We start from the raw sequence: 12,578 nt of genomic DNA, 5'->3' as shown, positions 1-12,578 counted from the left end.
GGCCTGTTCTCCCCCTGAAAACCCCGTCTCCCTGCTCTCTGTAACCAGGTGGACTGGGTCCAGTGTGATGGCAGCTGCAATCGGTGGTTCCATCAGGTCTGTGTTGGCGTCTGTCCCGAGACGGCCGAGGAGGAGGACTACGTGTGCGCGTGCTGTGCGGCGCCGGGCGCGCCAGGCCGGAGCTAGAGCAACGGACCCTGACTGTAACTCAGGACCCGGCCAGAGGACTCCTCCAGGGTCGCAGCAAAGCTGCAGGCCTGGCACTCAAACCAGCCTGTGAACGGTGCTATTTCTATTCCTTACGGGATCATTTTTCCAGAACTCTTTGAAAAAAAGAAAAAAACGACTAAAAAAATTTTTTGACACTTTTTGTATTTTTTTCCTTAAGAGCCGTTTGTGATTGTTGAGGTTTGAAATGCTGACTGTTTTTTGCAGGGGTTCCTACCAATGTGGAAGGATTGGAGCTTGCACCTTTTCATGTACAGCATTAAAATCTTACCTCTTTCTGGGATTTACCGGCTTAAGAGCCCAACTCAGTTTCAGTGCCCAGAAGAGCACCAGAAATTCCAGTAAATCCTCATTTGAGGGATTTCTCTCTTGTTTACTCTGTTACCATATTGGGGAGCTTAAGTTTTTCACTTTTGGGGGTCTTGTTTGTTTCTTTTATCCACTTTTCTTTTTTCCTGGTAGACTAGGTTTATTTATCTAAGCAATAACTTCCATGTTGGTTTCAGTGGCTGGAATTAAAACAAAACAAACTTCCAAACAGTGTGTTGGTGCTTTAGCATCTGGTTGATGTCAGAACGCAAACGTCTAGTTTCTAGTGTCACTGGTGACCTAGTGACATAGAAAAGAGGCTGCTCTGTAAGTACCTGCCACAGCTGTATTTTGGCTTTCTCCTTGCTCCTTCCCTCCTCGCCTGTTTTTTTGGTAGCTTGTATCAAATGTTGCAGTTTATATTGTGGAATAAATCCTTGGTCCTAATATAACACTAAATGCTGGTTATTTAGAGCCATTAGCCTACATCTGCTTCTGCCCCTCCACCTGTGGGCTTTGAAGAGCGGCGGGGTTGCTTGCTTTTGCCTCTGCCCAGCCAGGCTACAGTAGCGGTGGCTGGTAGCCTGCAGACATTAGGGGATTCTTTTGTATCCTGCTCTGTTCGGTGGGCCATATGCCTCCAGTCCCCACTCACAAAGACCCCTCTTTCCTCCCGTCTTCAAGGAATAGAACCTGTCTTTAAAGCCATGCTATTTTTAGATAAGCTTTCTCAGAATGTTGGCAAATCATTCCAGTCCTCAGATCGGCCCTCCTCGTGGGAATGATGTCTTTATTATATTTGAATTGACAGGGAAACTTAGTTTAGGGTTGAGATGTCAGAAGGGGAGATGTAAGGAGAGTGCACCCTCACACAGAGCTAGGAGGGTGTGGGTCGAGGAAACACTTCTGAACACCCAGGCTCTGCCCTCTCACTTTCCTTGCTATATCTCTCTCTCTCTCTCACTGTTGTTACTGGTCATGGATGGCTTGCAGCCTTTCCCTGCCTTTTCTTTTAAAGGACTCTGTTCTGCAGTGGAGAAGACATTCTGGTGAACAGACTCTTGCTTGCTGTTTGCTATCCTGTTGCTAATAATACCTGTTTTCCCTCCATTATATAGCCATAAACCTGAAGATTGGTAGAAACAGTGGGTCTTTAATAAAACAACAAAAACAGCAGTTTGTGATGTAGCAGAGATTTAAATGTGTACTGCCCCCTTTTATGCAATTCAGATAATTAAACCTCTTTAAGAATGACTTTGAATCGTCTGCAGTTTTCCCAGAGTTGTCATATTTCTCCTTGTCTGATGGGCTTCTGGGGCCAGTGGAGAAGAGCAATCTCCAGAGTCCGATCTGGAGTGGCAGGGGTTTTGGCCTTTGTTTTTTCATTGACGTGTAGTTGATTCACAACGTTGTGCCAATCTCCGCTGGTTTCTGGCCTTTTTAAGCACCCCGATTCTTAGACTCCCCGACATTGGGGCACGATGCTGACTCTCCCAGTTCCACGGAGAACATAAGGTTAAAGGGGACTTTGCTCCTGGAATAAAGCCTTTGCCTGTAGGGAGGGAGCTTCTGCCCATCTGTTGTGCACCTCCCCTGCCCCACAAGCTTTTCTTCTTCACCTGGAGGGTCCCTGACAGTAGCACCCTTGTGCTGAAGAGTCTCTGCCCCGGTTAGGGGGGGTGGGCAGGAGTGTGTGGATGTAAACCACCTCCCACCCAGGTGGGGCCATGGTCTGTTACACACGTCGATACTGAAGTTAAAGGCCTGTCACGTGCCAACAGTTATCCTGCTAGTGAATGATGACGGCTCTCCTGGAGCCTCCATCCTACCTGCATGCCAGCACGATGTGGAAACACGGACCCCCGATGGACGCCTTCTGTGAGGGACCCACCGAGACCCCGGAGTGGGGTGTGTTATCTACAAACCGTGCTTGTGCGTGTGAGCTGTGAGGCTGACCTGTACCCTCGTGGATGCACGAGGCAACACACGCGAGACGGTACCACACGCAAGCTGACACTGTTCCATCCCGGGTCTTGCAGCTGCGTGAGGTGTGAGGAAGAAAGGGCTGAGTGAGATTGGAGCCTAAGCCAGGAGGGCACGTGGGTGAAGAATCTGGTGCCCCCACCTCAGTGCCGTGACTGCTGTGTTTGTTTTTCCTCCCAAATCAGGCTGTAGGATTTCTCACCGAGCGCAAAGGGCTTGCCTGTGTGTCGCCTCTGTCCTGCAGGAAGCCTGGGATTTGGACGCGCTGTAAAAGGAAGGTCTGCTGCTTTACCGCTTCGTTTCAGCATCCTGGGAGGAGGGGCTTGTTTACCCCTCTCAGAGCGAATCTGAAGCCAGAGATGCCACCTGAGGTTGTGGCAGTTGGTAGAAACCTGCTTTGTTCTGCCTGCACGCTCTAGTAACGAGAGGCAGAGGTGTTCATGAGACTTGAGGTCTTCGGTGGAAGCATGGGTCCCTGGGCAGGGGTAAGCCTGCGGACAGGGTGGGTGTCTCCTGGAGGGCTGAAGACCGGCCCCCCTGTCCCTCTGGTTGGGCTCTCATCATGGGCCCCGCCGCTCCTTTAATCTCACCGCCCTCTCAAATGGAGACCCGCTTTCGGCTTGCAGCAGGCCTTCGTGCCTGTGGGTGTTTTTCTGGGCTCAGCCCCACCTGGGGTTCCTGCCACGTGACACAGACTGGGGTGGACTGTCGATGCCACGTACCTGGGACAGGAGGCGGAATGGCACAGCAGGGATTTTAACCGCCGTTGCCTGTTGTTGTTAAGTACCTGTGCCTAGTCTGTGCTGCACGTTGGCCTCTGTTAGAATGGTCCTTCCTCGGCGTAAAGATGCAGAGAACACAGTTCCTTTCTGCTGAACTTCACCTGCTGGGAGGAAGAGCCGAGGAAAAGGATGAAGAGCCCGGTGCCTTTCCTTGAGCACCGGGGCGATGGCTCCCATCTTCCACCCTCTCCAGCCCAGCACGTGGATCCTTTGAGGCCCTCGACTTCTCTGGGCGGTTCCGTGGGACAGAGAAGCTGCCTGGACCTCGTATGAAGTCGTACCATTATAAATCCACTTCCAAAGCATAATGAGTCCATCTGTAAAGTGTACCTTTCACTTCTTCCAAATTTTTGTAAACATTTTCGTGTTTCAAGATTGCTTACATAGGAATACATCTTCACCTTTTTATCAGTTAGGATGGAACCTTTAGATGGTGACCCAGCTCCCTCTTCTGTTCTGGGCTACTTGTACTAGGATGAAGGGTGGCGAGCGATGTGCTCTTAACTTTCAGGAGGACCTGCTGCGTTGGATGGAAGAATGGGATTGCGAGGTCGTTGGAGCTGCTGCAGGTGAGTGGAGGCCAAAGGACTCTTCTTTCTGTTTCCCTTGAATGGGAGCACAGAGAAATTTTAAATGGCCTTTATCAGGGAACAATGTTATTTGCTCTGTTGAAAAGAAATGCCCAAGACACCCTCTCCCCGCAAGGAAATGTGGGGCTCCTGCAAGCTCCCCTAGCCGGATGTTGGGGTCGGGGGGAGTGCGGGTTCAAAAGCACTGGCTTCTGTCTGCCGGTGATCCTGGTAGGAACATACACAGAAGGAGGCCCCTTCTGCATAGGGCCGGAACAGGTCGTTGGACAGTTCATCAAAAAGTCAGTTAACAGATGAAAAAAGATATGCTTACCTAAGTTGTATGTCCATCCACTTAAACTAAAATTGAGAAAAATTAGTTTGGAGAGGCAAGGGCTTTTCTTTACAGTAATCACATGCATTGTGTATGATTTTTCAGTTTCGGCTTCCTTTAAAATGGATAAAGAATTTAGACATTGTGAAGGAATTTGACTTTAGAATTCAAGATACTTATTTTCTCCAATCTTTTGTTAGAGTTTTCACCTGTACCTAATTTAACAGCAACTTTTTAAAGCAACTCAATCTAGTTTTTATAAAAACAGCTCTTCACACTCACAGGTTTATGTAATAATCAAAACATAATGGCTACAACAGACTGACTCGTGGGCAACTAGGAACAGGTGAGACCGGAAGAGGGCCGACTTCGGGCCAGGGAAGACCCGAGCCGGGAAGAAGCTGCCGTTGGCCAGTCGGGCGTCTGCTGTGTTCACAGCTACCTGGTCCAGCTCTTGCAAGACTTCATAAGCTCCTGGGAGATAGCTCGGTGTCCTCTGGGCGGGGCCGTCCTGACCTGCCGGCCGGGTGCGGCCCACTGGGGCTTCTGTTCTCAGCGCGGGTGGCGAGCATCCCTGTCTCACGGGTGTGAGAGCTGAGGGGCGGCAGTCCTAGGAGCGTGGGCTTTGGAATCGGATGAGCCTGGTCTGGCTCTACGCCTACTCTAAGTGAGAGCCAGCCTCGGGGCTCTCAAAGATCGGAGCGTGCTGCCCAGGGCCGGCGAGCCTGCTGCACCCCTCTGCCCGTGCCCCACTGTTTTCTGTTCCTAGACAGCAGGGACTAGAGGGGGCAAGTGTGATGATCTAGGTCACTGCCATCGATGAGTCATCTGTGCCTTTGTGGCCCTGGTTGTGAGGGGCTTTTACGTTACAGAGATGCCTTGAAATCTAGCCGCCCCCCAAATTCCTCACTAAGTTTCCTTTTCCCCACAGATATCAAGGACAGCGGTGTGTCTGTGATGGTGCTTGCCTTACTGTGCCTCTGCGTGTTCCCCGTGAGGCCAGGGTCTGTTGGGCACGGGCCTCCCAACCTTGTTGTGCTCGAGACATTGACTAGCTGAGGTCGTAGTGGACGTGGGTGCCCAGCCCGTTTCCTGCTCTCTTCATTCCCACCCCCACCCCCCGCCCTCCAAGAAACTTCTCAAGGAGGGAGAGTGAGCAAGTTAGAGGGCACTTGTTGCTGCATGAAGGGCAAGCAGTTCCCAGAAAGCAGAGCAGACGGAGGCGGGAATGAGGCAGTGTGCCTGGGAACGGGGCTCTCGGCTCAGCGAGACCCTACCGCCGCCCAAGGCTCTGCCCCTGGAGCCCTGCTCGTGGGTGCGGGCGGAGGTTTCCCTGGTCGGATCGGCCAGGAGAGGAGCAGAGTGGGCTCAGGCAGTCTCTGGCCGCCTTAGACGTTACCAAGGCTCCAGCCCTGCCTCGCATGCCCCCTTCCCCAACTTCAGTCTTCAGGAAATGGGGAGGGAGGGATTGGGGACCGAGGCCCTCGGTGCAGGGATCACAGTTTACAGGATGACCACAGGGAAAGGCTGGGCCGGCAGAGGACTGAGCTGTGCTGACTGGGAGCCTCCCAGCTGGTTCCGGACTCCAGAGCCCCGAGCAAGCATCGTGGGGGTGTGGCCTGAGCAGGACTGCGGGGGCACTCATGAGCCGGACCCCAAGCCTGTGTCCTAGAAATAACGCAGCCAGGCCTTCCCACTGTGCCGAGACCGCTGCACGGTACAGCGCTTTACGGCGGCCGGGCGCCGTTCTTAAGGCTTTACCCCCGCTCCGGAGCTGACATTCCCCCTTGGGTGTGCGGCCATGGCCGGAATTTTGATGCCAAATTGTGCCCTTAATCCTGAGCTTCAGGATTGGAAATAGGGAGCAGGTGGGTATCAGTCGAGGGAGGGACGTCCAGGTTCCTGAGGAGATTGTGCCTCCGGCCAGGCTTTTCTGTCCTAGCCTGAGCTCATGGCAATCACAGTTCTGGCCGACGACCTGCAGTCTCTGAATGCGCCGACACAGTCGGGTGGCCCTCAGGACAATCCTGCAGGAGTGTCTCGCGAGCGGCAGAGGGCAGCAGAGGGCCGGCGCCGGGCCGCTTTCCTAACAGGTCCCTGAGCCGGGCCTCTGCGGCCCCTGCTGGAGCCCTGCCTGGGCCTCTCCGTCCTGCCTCTACGCCAGCGGCTGCAACGTGGAGCATCTTAGAGGTTCTGCTCCGTTTAGGGGAGACTGAGTCGTGGACTTCAGATGGGCAGTCAGGCCTTCTACCCAAGCTGCTGCTGGTCCCAGTTCTGTGCCCCGCGCGAATCTTGTAGATTCGGGGCTCACAGAACGTGGTTGCCGTCCCCGAGCACCTCAAGTCCAGTGGGGGAGGGGCCTGTGTAAACAGATCTTTGGGATTTCTTGCTCTCATGGGCGTCACAACTGTGACGGGGTCAGAGAAGAGCTGCCCTTGGGTTATCTCACTACAAACTGGCCGTGTGGCCATGCTGAGGATGAAGGCCTGGCCCACTTGACTCCCTTCCCCGCCCCCCCACCCCCGACCCAATTGCCACCCAGTTCCCACCTAAGGGAATCAGAGATGCTGACTGCACGTTGTTCTGGGGAAGGGGCAGGCCTTGCCTCCGAGTGGGACCCTTGGGTACAAACTCTGCTCATGTGAGTAGAGAAGACACCTTCAAGGACGCCCGGTGTGGCCAGAACAAGATGTATGTGTGCGGCGAACAACGACGGGAAATAATAAAAGCCGACACTTAATACATGCTGGGCACTCTCTGAAAGCCTTGCATAAAGTGACTCAATCTCCGCAGCCTCCCAATGAGGTCAGTACTCTCGTACCCATTTCACAGATGGGCAACTGGATTTCAGAGAGGTTAAGACTGAAGGCCATCTAGCTGGTATAGAGGAGCCAGGATTCAAACCCAGACAGTCTGATTCAAGAGTCTGAACCCGTACAAACAGGATGGAAGCCCTCTGTGTATCCTTGAGCCTAGTGTTTGGGATGTGTGGCTCCCCAGAGCAATAAAGAATTCCTAAAAACTCCACAGCAAAGTTTCTGATGCCCTTAAAGGCTGTGGGTTTTCTTCCACCACCAGTAGGGTGCAGCTCACAGAAGCCTTACTTTTAGAGAACTGAGTGACCTTTTGTTTTTCGCCTTAAACCTGTTTGGCTAATTCAAGTTGGAAATGCATTTCAGCTGCCTCGTTAAGGTCTGGGTATCGGCTGCTTCAGGATGCAGGCCTGGGTGCCGGCACCCTGCCCTTAGGGGCTCCTGGGGTGGGCAGAGGCACATCACTTGGGATGGAGGCCAGGCATAGCCGTTGAGATCCTGGCAACGAGAGCAAGTCAGCGCCAGGGAACAAGGCCTTTAGCGATGGGAGGGCCGTGGCTTCCAGGTGACTGGCCTGACTGGCCCGGCCTGAAGCAAGGGCTCTGTGGTAGCAGGGCCTTATCTGGGCAGAAGTCCACAGTCAACACCTGCAGCCCAGATAAAGGACCCATCAGGCTGTGCCGCTTGTGAGCTTACACACGCACGCACACATACACACACACGAGAATGACATAAGAGTGACGTACTCCCTGGCTCCGATGGAGCCCCTTCTGGGCCGGGTGTTTGGACCCCCTCCATTGATCCTCCCCTCATTCGCATGAAGTGAACTCACTTGCTAAGGACCCAGGCCTGTGGGAGGCAAGCTGAGATTTGAACCCAGGTGGCTGGGCTTCAGAACCCAAACTGGCCGCCAACACACATGCGGCCCCCTTTGATAAGCCAGCAGGGGAGGGGACCAGCCTGGGCCTCCAACCACCTGACATGAGTGGCTTTTCTAAACCACAAACTTGACCAGGTTCCTCCTGTGTGTAGACGCCTTCAGTGGTCTCCGTTCTCTTCTGAAGAAAATCCTAACAGCCTGGTCTAGAGCCCGACCACCGTGGTCTTGCCCTCGCGTCTGACCTTGCACAACCCCCCAGTCCCAGCACACGTGGCCCCCGGTGGGGCTATTTTCCTGTCCCTAAAGCGTCAGAACAGTAGTTGCCTGTTGTCAAGGTCCTGCTCAGGGTTTCTGAAGTCTTTTCTCAGTGGTGACAGCAGTGCCTCGGTAGGTGCTGGAGTCTCCATCCGACAGACTCGGGGGCTGAGCTTCAGAGAGTTAGGAGACGTGCCCCTGGCCATGCGGCTTCCTGTCCGACCCCCCAGTTCAACTGTCCACCTGACCCGCTGCTGCCATCTGGCCTGGAGGCACTGGAAAGTCACTTGGTCAGTCACTGCGGGACCCTTGCCGTCCCCCTGGGGGTCTCTCTCGGGTTCCAGTTGGTGCACGTGGCTTCCACCGTCTTCTCTAAGGAGGCCATGAGCCCTGGGCGGCGTGCAAGTGTTGGCCTCCGTGCCGCCAGCCCCTGGCGGGTGCCTGATAGACAACATCCTCAGTGATGGGAGAGCTCTGACTGGACAAGATGAGGCACGCGAATGAGGCTGAAGTCGAGGTTTTGCTCCAGATTTGCACCCGGGTCCCGGAGAAGGGTGGCTGGTGGCCCTGGGACACCCAAGCCGGCCCTGTGTCCATCGAGGCCTCTCCCCCTGCTGTCCTCTCCTCTAGCTTCCGGTGCTCACCTCGCCAGGCCTCGCCAGGCCCCACCAGGCCGCTCTGAGACACGACCTCAACACATAGAGAGTTCATGGACACGGGCATGGTAAAGGGCCCGGGTGAGTTATTCAGAAAATGTCTCAACTGATTTGCTTTTCACCCCCTCGATGGTCAGTGTCCTGAGACCCATGGTTGCCCTTGGGAAAGAGGAGTCGTCCTGCCCGCTGTGGTTTCCAGCTCGGAGCACGTGCCCTGCACACGCCGGGGGGCACGCCCCTCTGTGCAGAGCCCCTCCTGCATTTCTGGATTCACTGGAAGAGGGCCGGGGGGTCTGGGGAAGGGGCAGCCTAGTCCAGGAGAAACCTCTCCTCTCCTGGGGGAGTGAGAACCCGGGCTCAGAGGATTTACCTGGGACACAGGACTGACTGGAGCTTCACCGAGGAAGGAGGAAATACAGTGATAAAATCCGGTGTTTAAAATTATTACTCTCTTTGACTCTGAGAAAGAAGAGAAATCACGTTCACTTTCAGCCAAGTTAGGGGATGGAAGAATGTGAAAAGAGGAAGGCCCCATGATGTTCACTAGGTCCTTCGATCTGATGAGAATCTGAGATCGTTATCTTTGTGACTTAGTTTCTTCTCTATGCCAGGTATGGTCCTGAAAACCGTAAGATGCCCCCTCTCTGGCAGTGTGAAATTAGAGATGAGAAGGCCTCCTCCACCCTCCCCATTCTGTAGTATTTAAAAGTTTCATTGGACTCACTTTTAAAAATTGTTTTTATTTTGTTCATTGCATGGGGAATAAACAATTATAGTTCACTTAATCAGCTTCCTGGAGGAGTTGGCCTTCACCGGCTTTTTTGGGTTTTTGGGGTTTTTTAAATTAAAATGTAAGATATTATGTGAATTGTATGATATTTAACTTTATCCATGTTTCATTTTTTGGCCCCATCTAATGAGTTAATGTCTTCTGTATTAAAAGCATTTTTATGCAATAGCTAAAATTAAGTGGACTTTAGTGTGAAATATGTTGATGTAAGTAAATTCAAAATACATTTAAGCTTGGTATGTCTACGAAATCAGATTAGATGAAGGTCGCCAAGACCTGAGTGGCAGGAATTGCACAGAAGTGTTAGAAGCCTTCACTCTCTTACAAGCAGGAAAGCAGGTGTCTCAGTGGAGAGCTTCACCAAGGTCTGCCGAATTGTCAGGAACAATGCAAACTGCTCCCGAGAGTGACAGGATGGGCGGGGCGGGCGGGGGTGCCGCGGGAGGATGGGAAGGGCAGGGTTGGGAGCGGTTTATGTTGGGAGGGGTGTGAAGAGAAAGCAGAGCCCGGGAGCTGCCCAGGCCCTGCGGTGTTATGGCGGCCCTGGCTGTGTTCTATCTGCTCTGATGGCAACAGCAGAGCTTTGACAGCTTCGTGAGGACAAAGACATCACCAGAACAGAGGGCGGGAGCAATCCAAGTGCCAGCAGACCTGTAAGAGAAGAAGATGGGCAAAAATGGGATTATTTAAGCAGATCAGCGGCCGGTGGACATTGGGGCAGGGAGTCTGGGTCCCCGGGGAGAGCCTTGATGGGGGAGATGCTGCTCTTCCCTCTGTGCCCTGTCTCCGACCTGGGAACAACCAGAAATGAAACAGCAGGAAGCTCTTGTCCAGTAGAAAGTGGAGAAGCCGCGTAACCGGGGGCTTATGGGCTCTTTCTCCCTGGAGAACTCTCAAAACTAGGCAGCCCTCCCCCATCTTCATGGGTTCAAATGGTACTACACGGAGACAGAGGGATTGCCTTGGTGGCCTAGTTGAGCAGCAGTTCAGAGACGGTGGTCTAGGACGACCACGGACTCTTCTTTCAAAGGACAAACAGTTGAAAAGGAAGTATCTAATAACTGGCGGGTGGGTGGTGGACGTCCCTCCCACCCTTTCCTTTTCTAGCCCCTGAGCCCCGGGGAGTGGACGCCAGGGGTGCTGAGCTCCCAGTCAGGTTTGTGGCCGACACTGCTGGTCCTGATGAAGTAAAAGAACATGGAGGCCGTGGCCAGGGACACCACATTTTTCGTGTAACTATTGACCATAGCCTTGACTCTCTAAATAGTCTGGGAGGCAGGCTGGCTCCCTCTGCCCCTAGGTCCCCGGGCTCATTTAACAGATGCGGGGCCAGCAGGCGACACAGGTTTTGAGTGGAGTGGTGGGCGGCAAGGCGGCCCAGTTGGACTGGCCGGGTTCTGTGGCGGAAGACCGCAGCCCTCTCTCTGGCCTGCGTCCTGCAGATTCACCATCAGCTGGGAAGAGCAGGAAGGAGTGACCTGAGCCTTTTAGGGAAGCAGCGGGGTCCTGGGACGCACTGGCTGAGGTGGGTAGCCTGATGACACCCTCCCTCGTGGCCGCGGATTCAGACTCCACTCCCGGCTTCGTCCTCTGCCCCTTGCCCGGTGAGTGGGGGTGACCTCCAGGCCTTGGGCGGGCACAGCTTCAGTTTCATTTAGGATCCCCCAGGCCTTCCATCCCCTTGAGGCAAGCTGGCTGGGATGGCCTCCATGTTCTACCTCGTATTATCGGCCAAGTGATCTGGAAAAGCCCTGCTTCTCTCCCCGCCTCCCCCCTCCCCTCTCCACAAAGCTTACCTTCTCTTTGCTTCCCGCCTACTGCGGTATTCCATCCCTCACTCAGTAAGTATGTACTGAGGACTGACGTCAGGTCAGGCGCATTCTGGCGGGAACCTCTCTGGGCATCCCTGGGAGAGGCAGGTGCCCGCAGTCCTGTTGTAAAGTTGACTGGAAATGAGCTCGTGAATATTCAGATAGTCGCACCGTGCTGCCAGGAGCTCCTGGCGCTGGCTCCTTCCCGCTGCCCGGGAAGGAAGAGCTCCACTTGGCGCTTGCCACCCCTGCTCCTTCTATCCACCACGGACAGTCTGCGGCTCCTTGGCCAAAGTACCATCGGGGGCCGTTTCCTCCCTGCGAACCGCCCTCGTACCCACCTAGAGGGCTGTCCTTGGCACTGAGAGGCCAGCGCGTGTGGAAACCCCTGTCATGTGGTGAATGGTCATCCGCACTCCCTCTGGGTCCTCCTCCTGCCCACCCTCCCCGTTCTCTCACCTGCCCCAGGCACCTTTAACTTCTCCCAAGCGTCCTCCCCTTCCTCCCCAACCCTTTAGGCTCAGAAGCCCCTCCCTCCAGGTGACAACTGCAGGTAGAGGTGGCCTTACGAGGAGGAGGAGGAGGACGGCGAGGAGAGGGGCTTAGAGATCCCAAATAGCTACGGGGCTCCTGAGGCCAATAATGGAGCCTCGAGCTGCAGTGGGCTGGGGAGGCTGGGGCGAAGGAGCTGGCCCTACAGAGACAGCCCATCTCGGGCGGGGACTACGAGACCCGGTTCCGGTTCGACTCTCCCTGACCCTGAGCAGCAGCCGTGACCTTGAGCAGGAAGTGGGGAGGGGGCGGGCTCAGAGGGACTGCGCGAAGGGGTACCCGGGTCTGCTCAGAGCAGGCCCGCCCCTGCACCTCCTCCAGCCCGCCCCGCTCCTCCTCGTCCTCCGCCCCTCCTCCCGGACTCCGCCCCTCCTCCCGGACTCCGCCCCTCCTCCCGGACTCCTCCCCCTCCTGTCAGGTCTGCCCCTCCTCCCGGGCTCCGCCCCCTCCTGTCAGGTCTCCACCTCCTCCCCGGACCCCGCCCCCTCCTCCTGGTCCCCTCTCCCTCCTCCCCTTCCCTTCCCCCTCCTCTGGGACCCCGCCCCCTCCTCCGACGCCGCCCCCAGCCTCCTCCCCGCACTGCAGCGCGCACCACGGGTCGCGCGCCTCCCTGGCA

General features: G+C 55.0%; 1 protein-coding gene across 4 annotated transcripts in view; it reads left to right on the top strand.

Moving 5' to 3' along the window:
* The window catches only part of KDM5B (lysine demethylase 5B), a 77,607-nt gene extending 75,816 nt beyond the window's left edge, over nucleotides 1–1,791 (top strand). For all 4 annotated transcript variants that reach the window (XM_033415958.2, XM_033415955.2, XM_033415956.2 and 1 more), the window contains one exon: nucleotides 49–1,791. In XM_033415958.2, coding sequence (XP_033271849.1) covers nucleotides 49–186 — 138 coding nt within the window. In that variant the 3' untranslated portion in view covers nucleotides 187–1,791. The remainder of the gene's footprint in view (nucleotides 1–48) is intronic.
* The last annotated feature ends 10,787 nt before the right edge of the window (nucleotides 1,792–12,578 follow it).

The sequence above is a fragment of the Orcinus orca genome, chromosome 1, assembly GCF_937001465.1.
Source record: "Orcinus orca chromosome 1, mOrcOrc1.1, whole genome shotgun sequence".
Lineage (NCBI taxonomy): Eukaryota > Metazoa > Chordata > Mammalia > Artiodactyla > Delphinidae > Orcinus > Orcinus orca.
The sequence above is the reverse complement of the archived record's forward strand: the minus strand, read 5'-3'. Positions and strand labels throughout refer to the sequence as shown.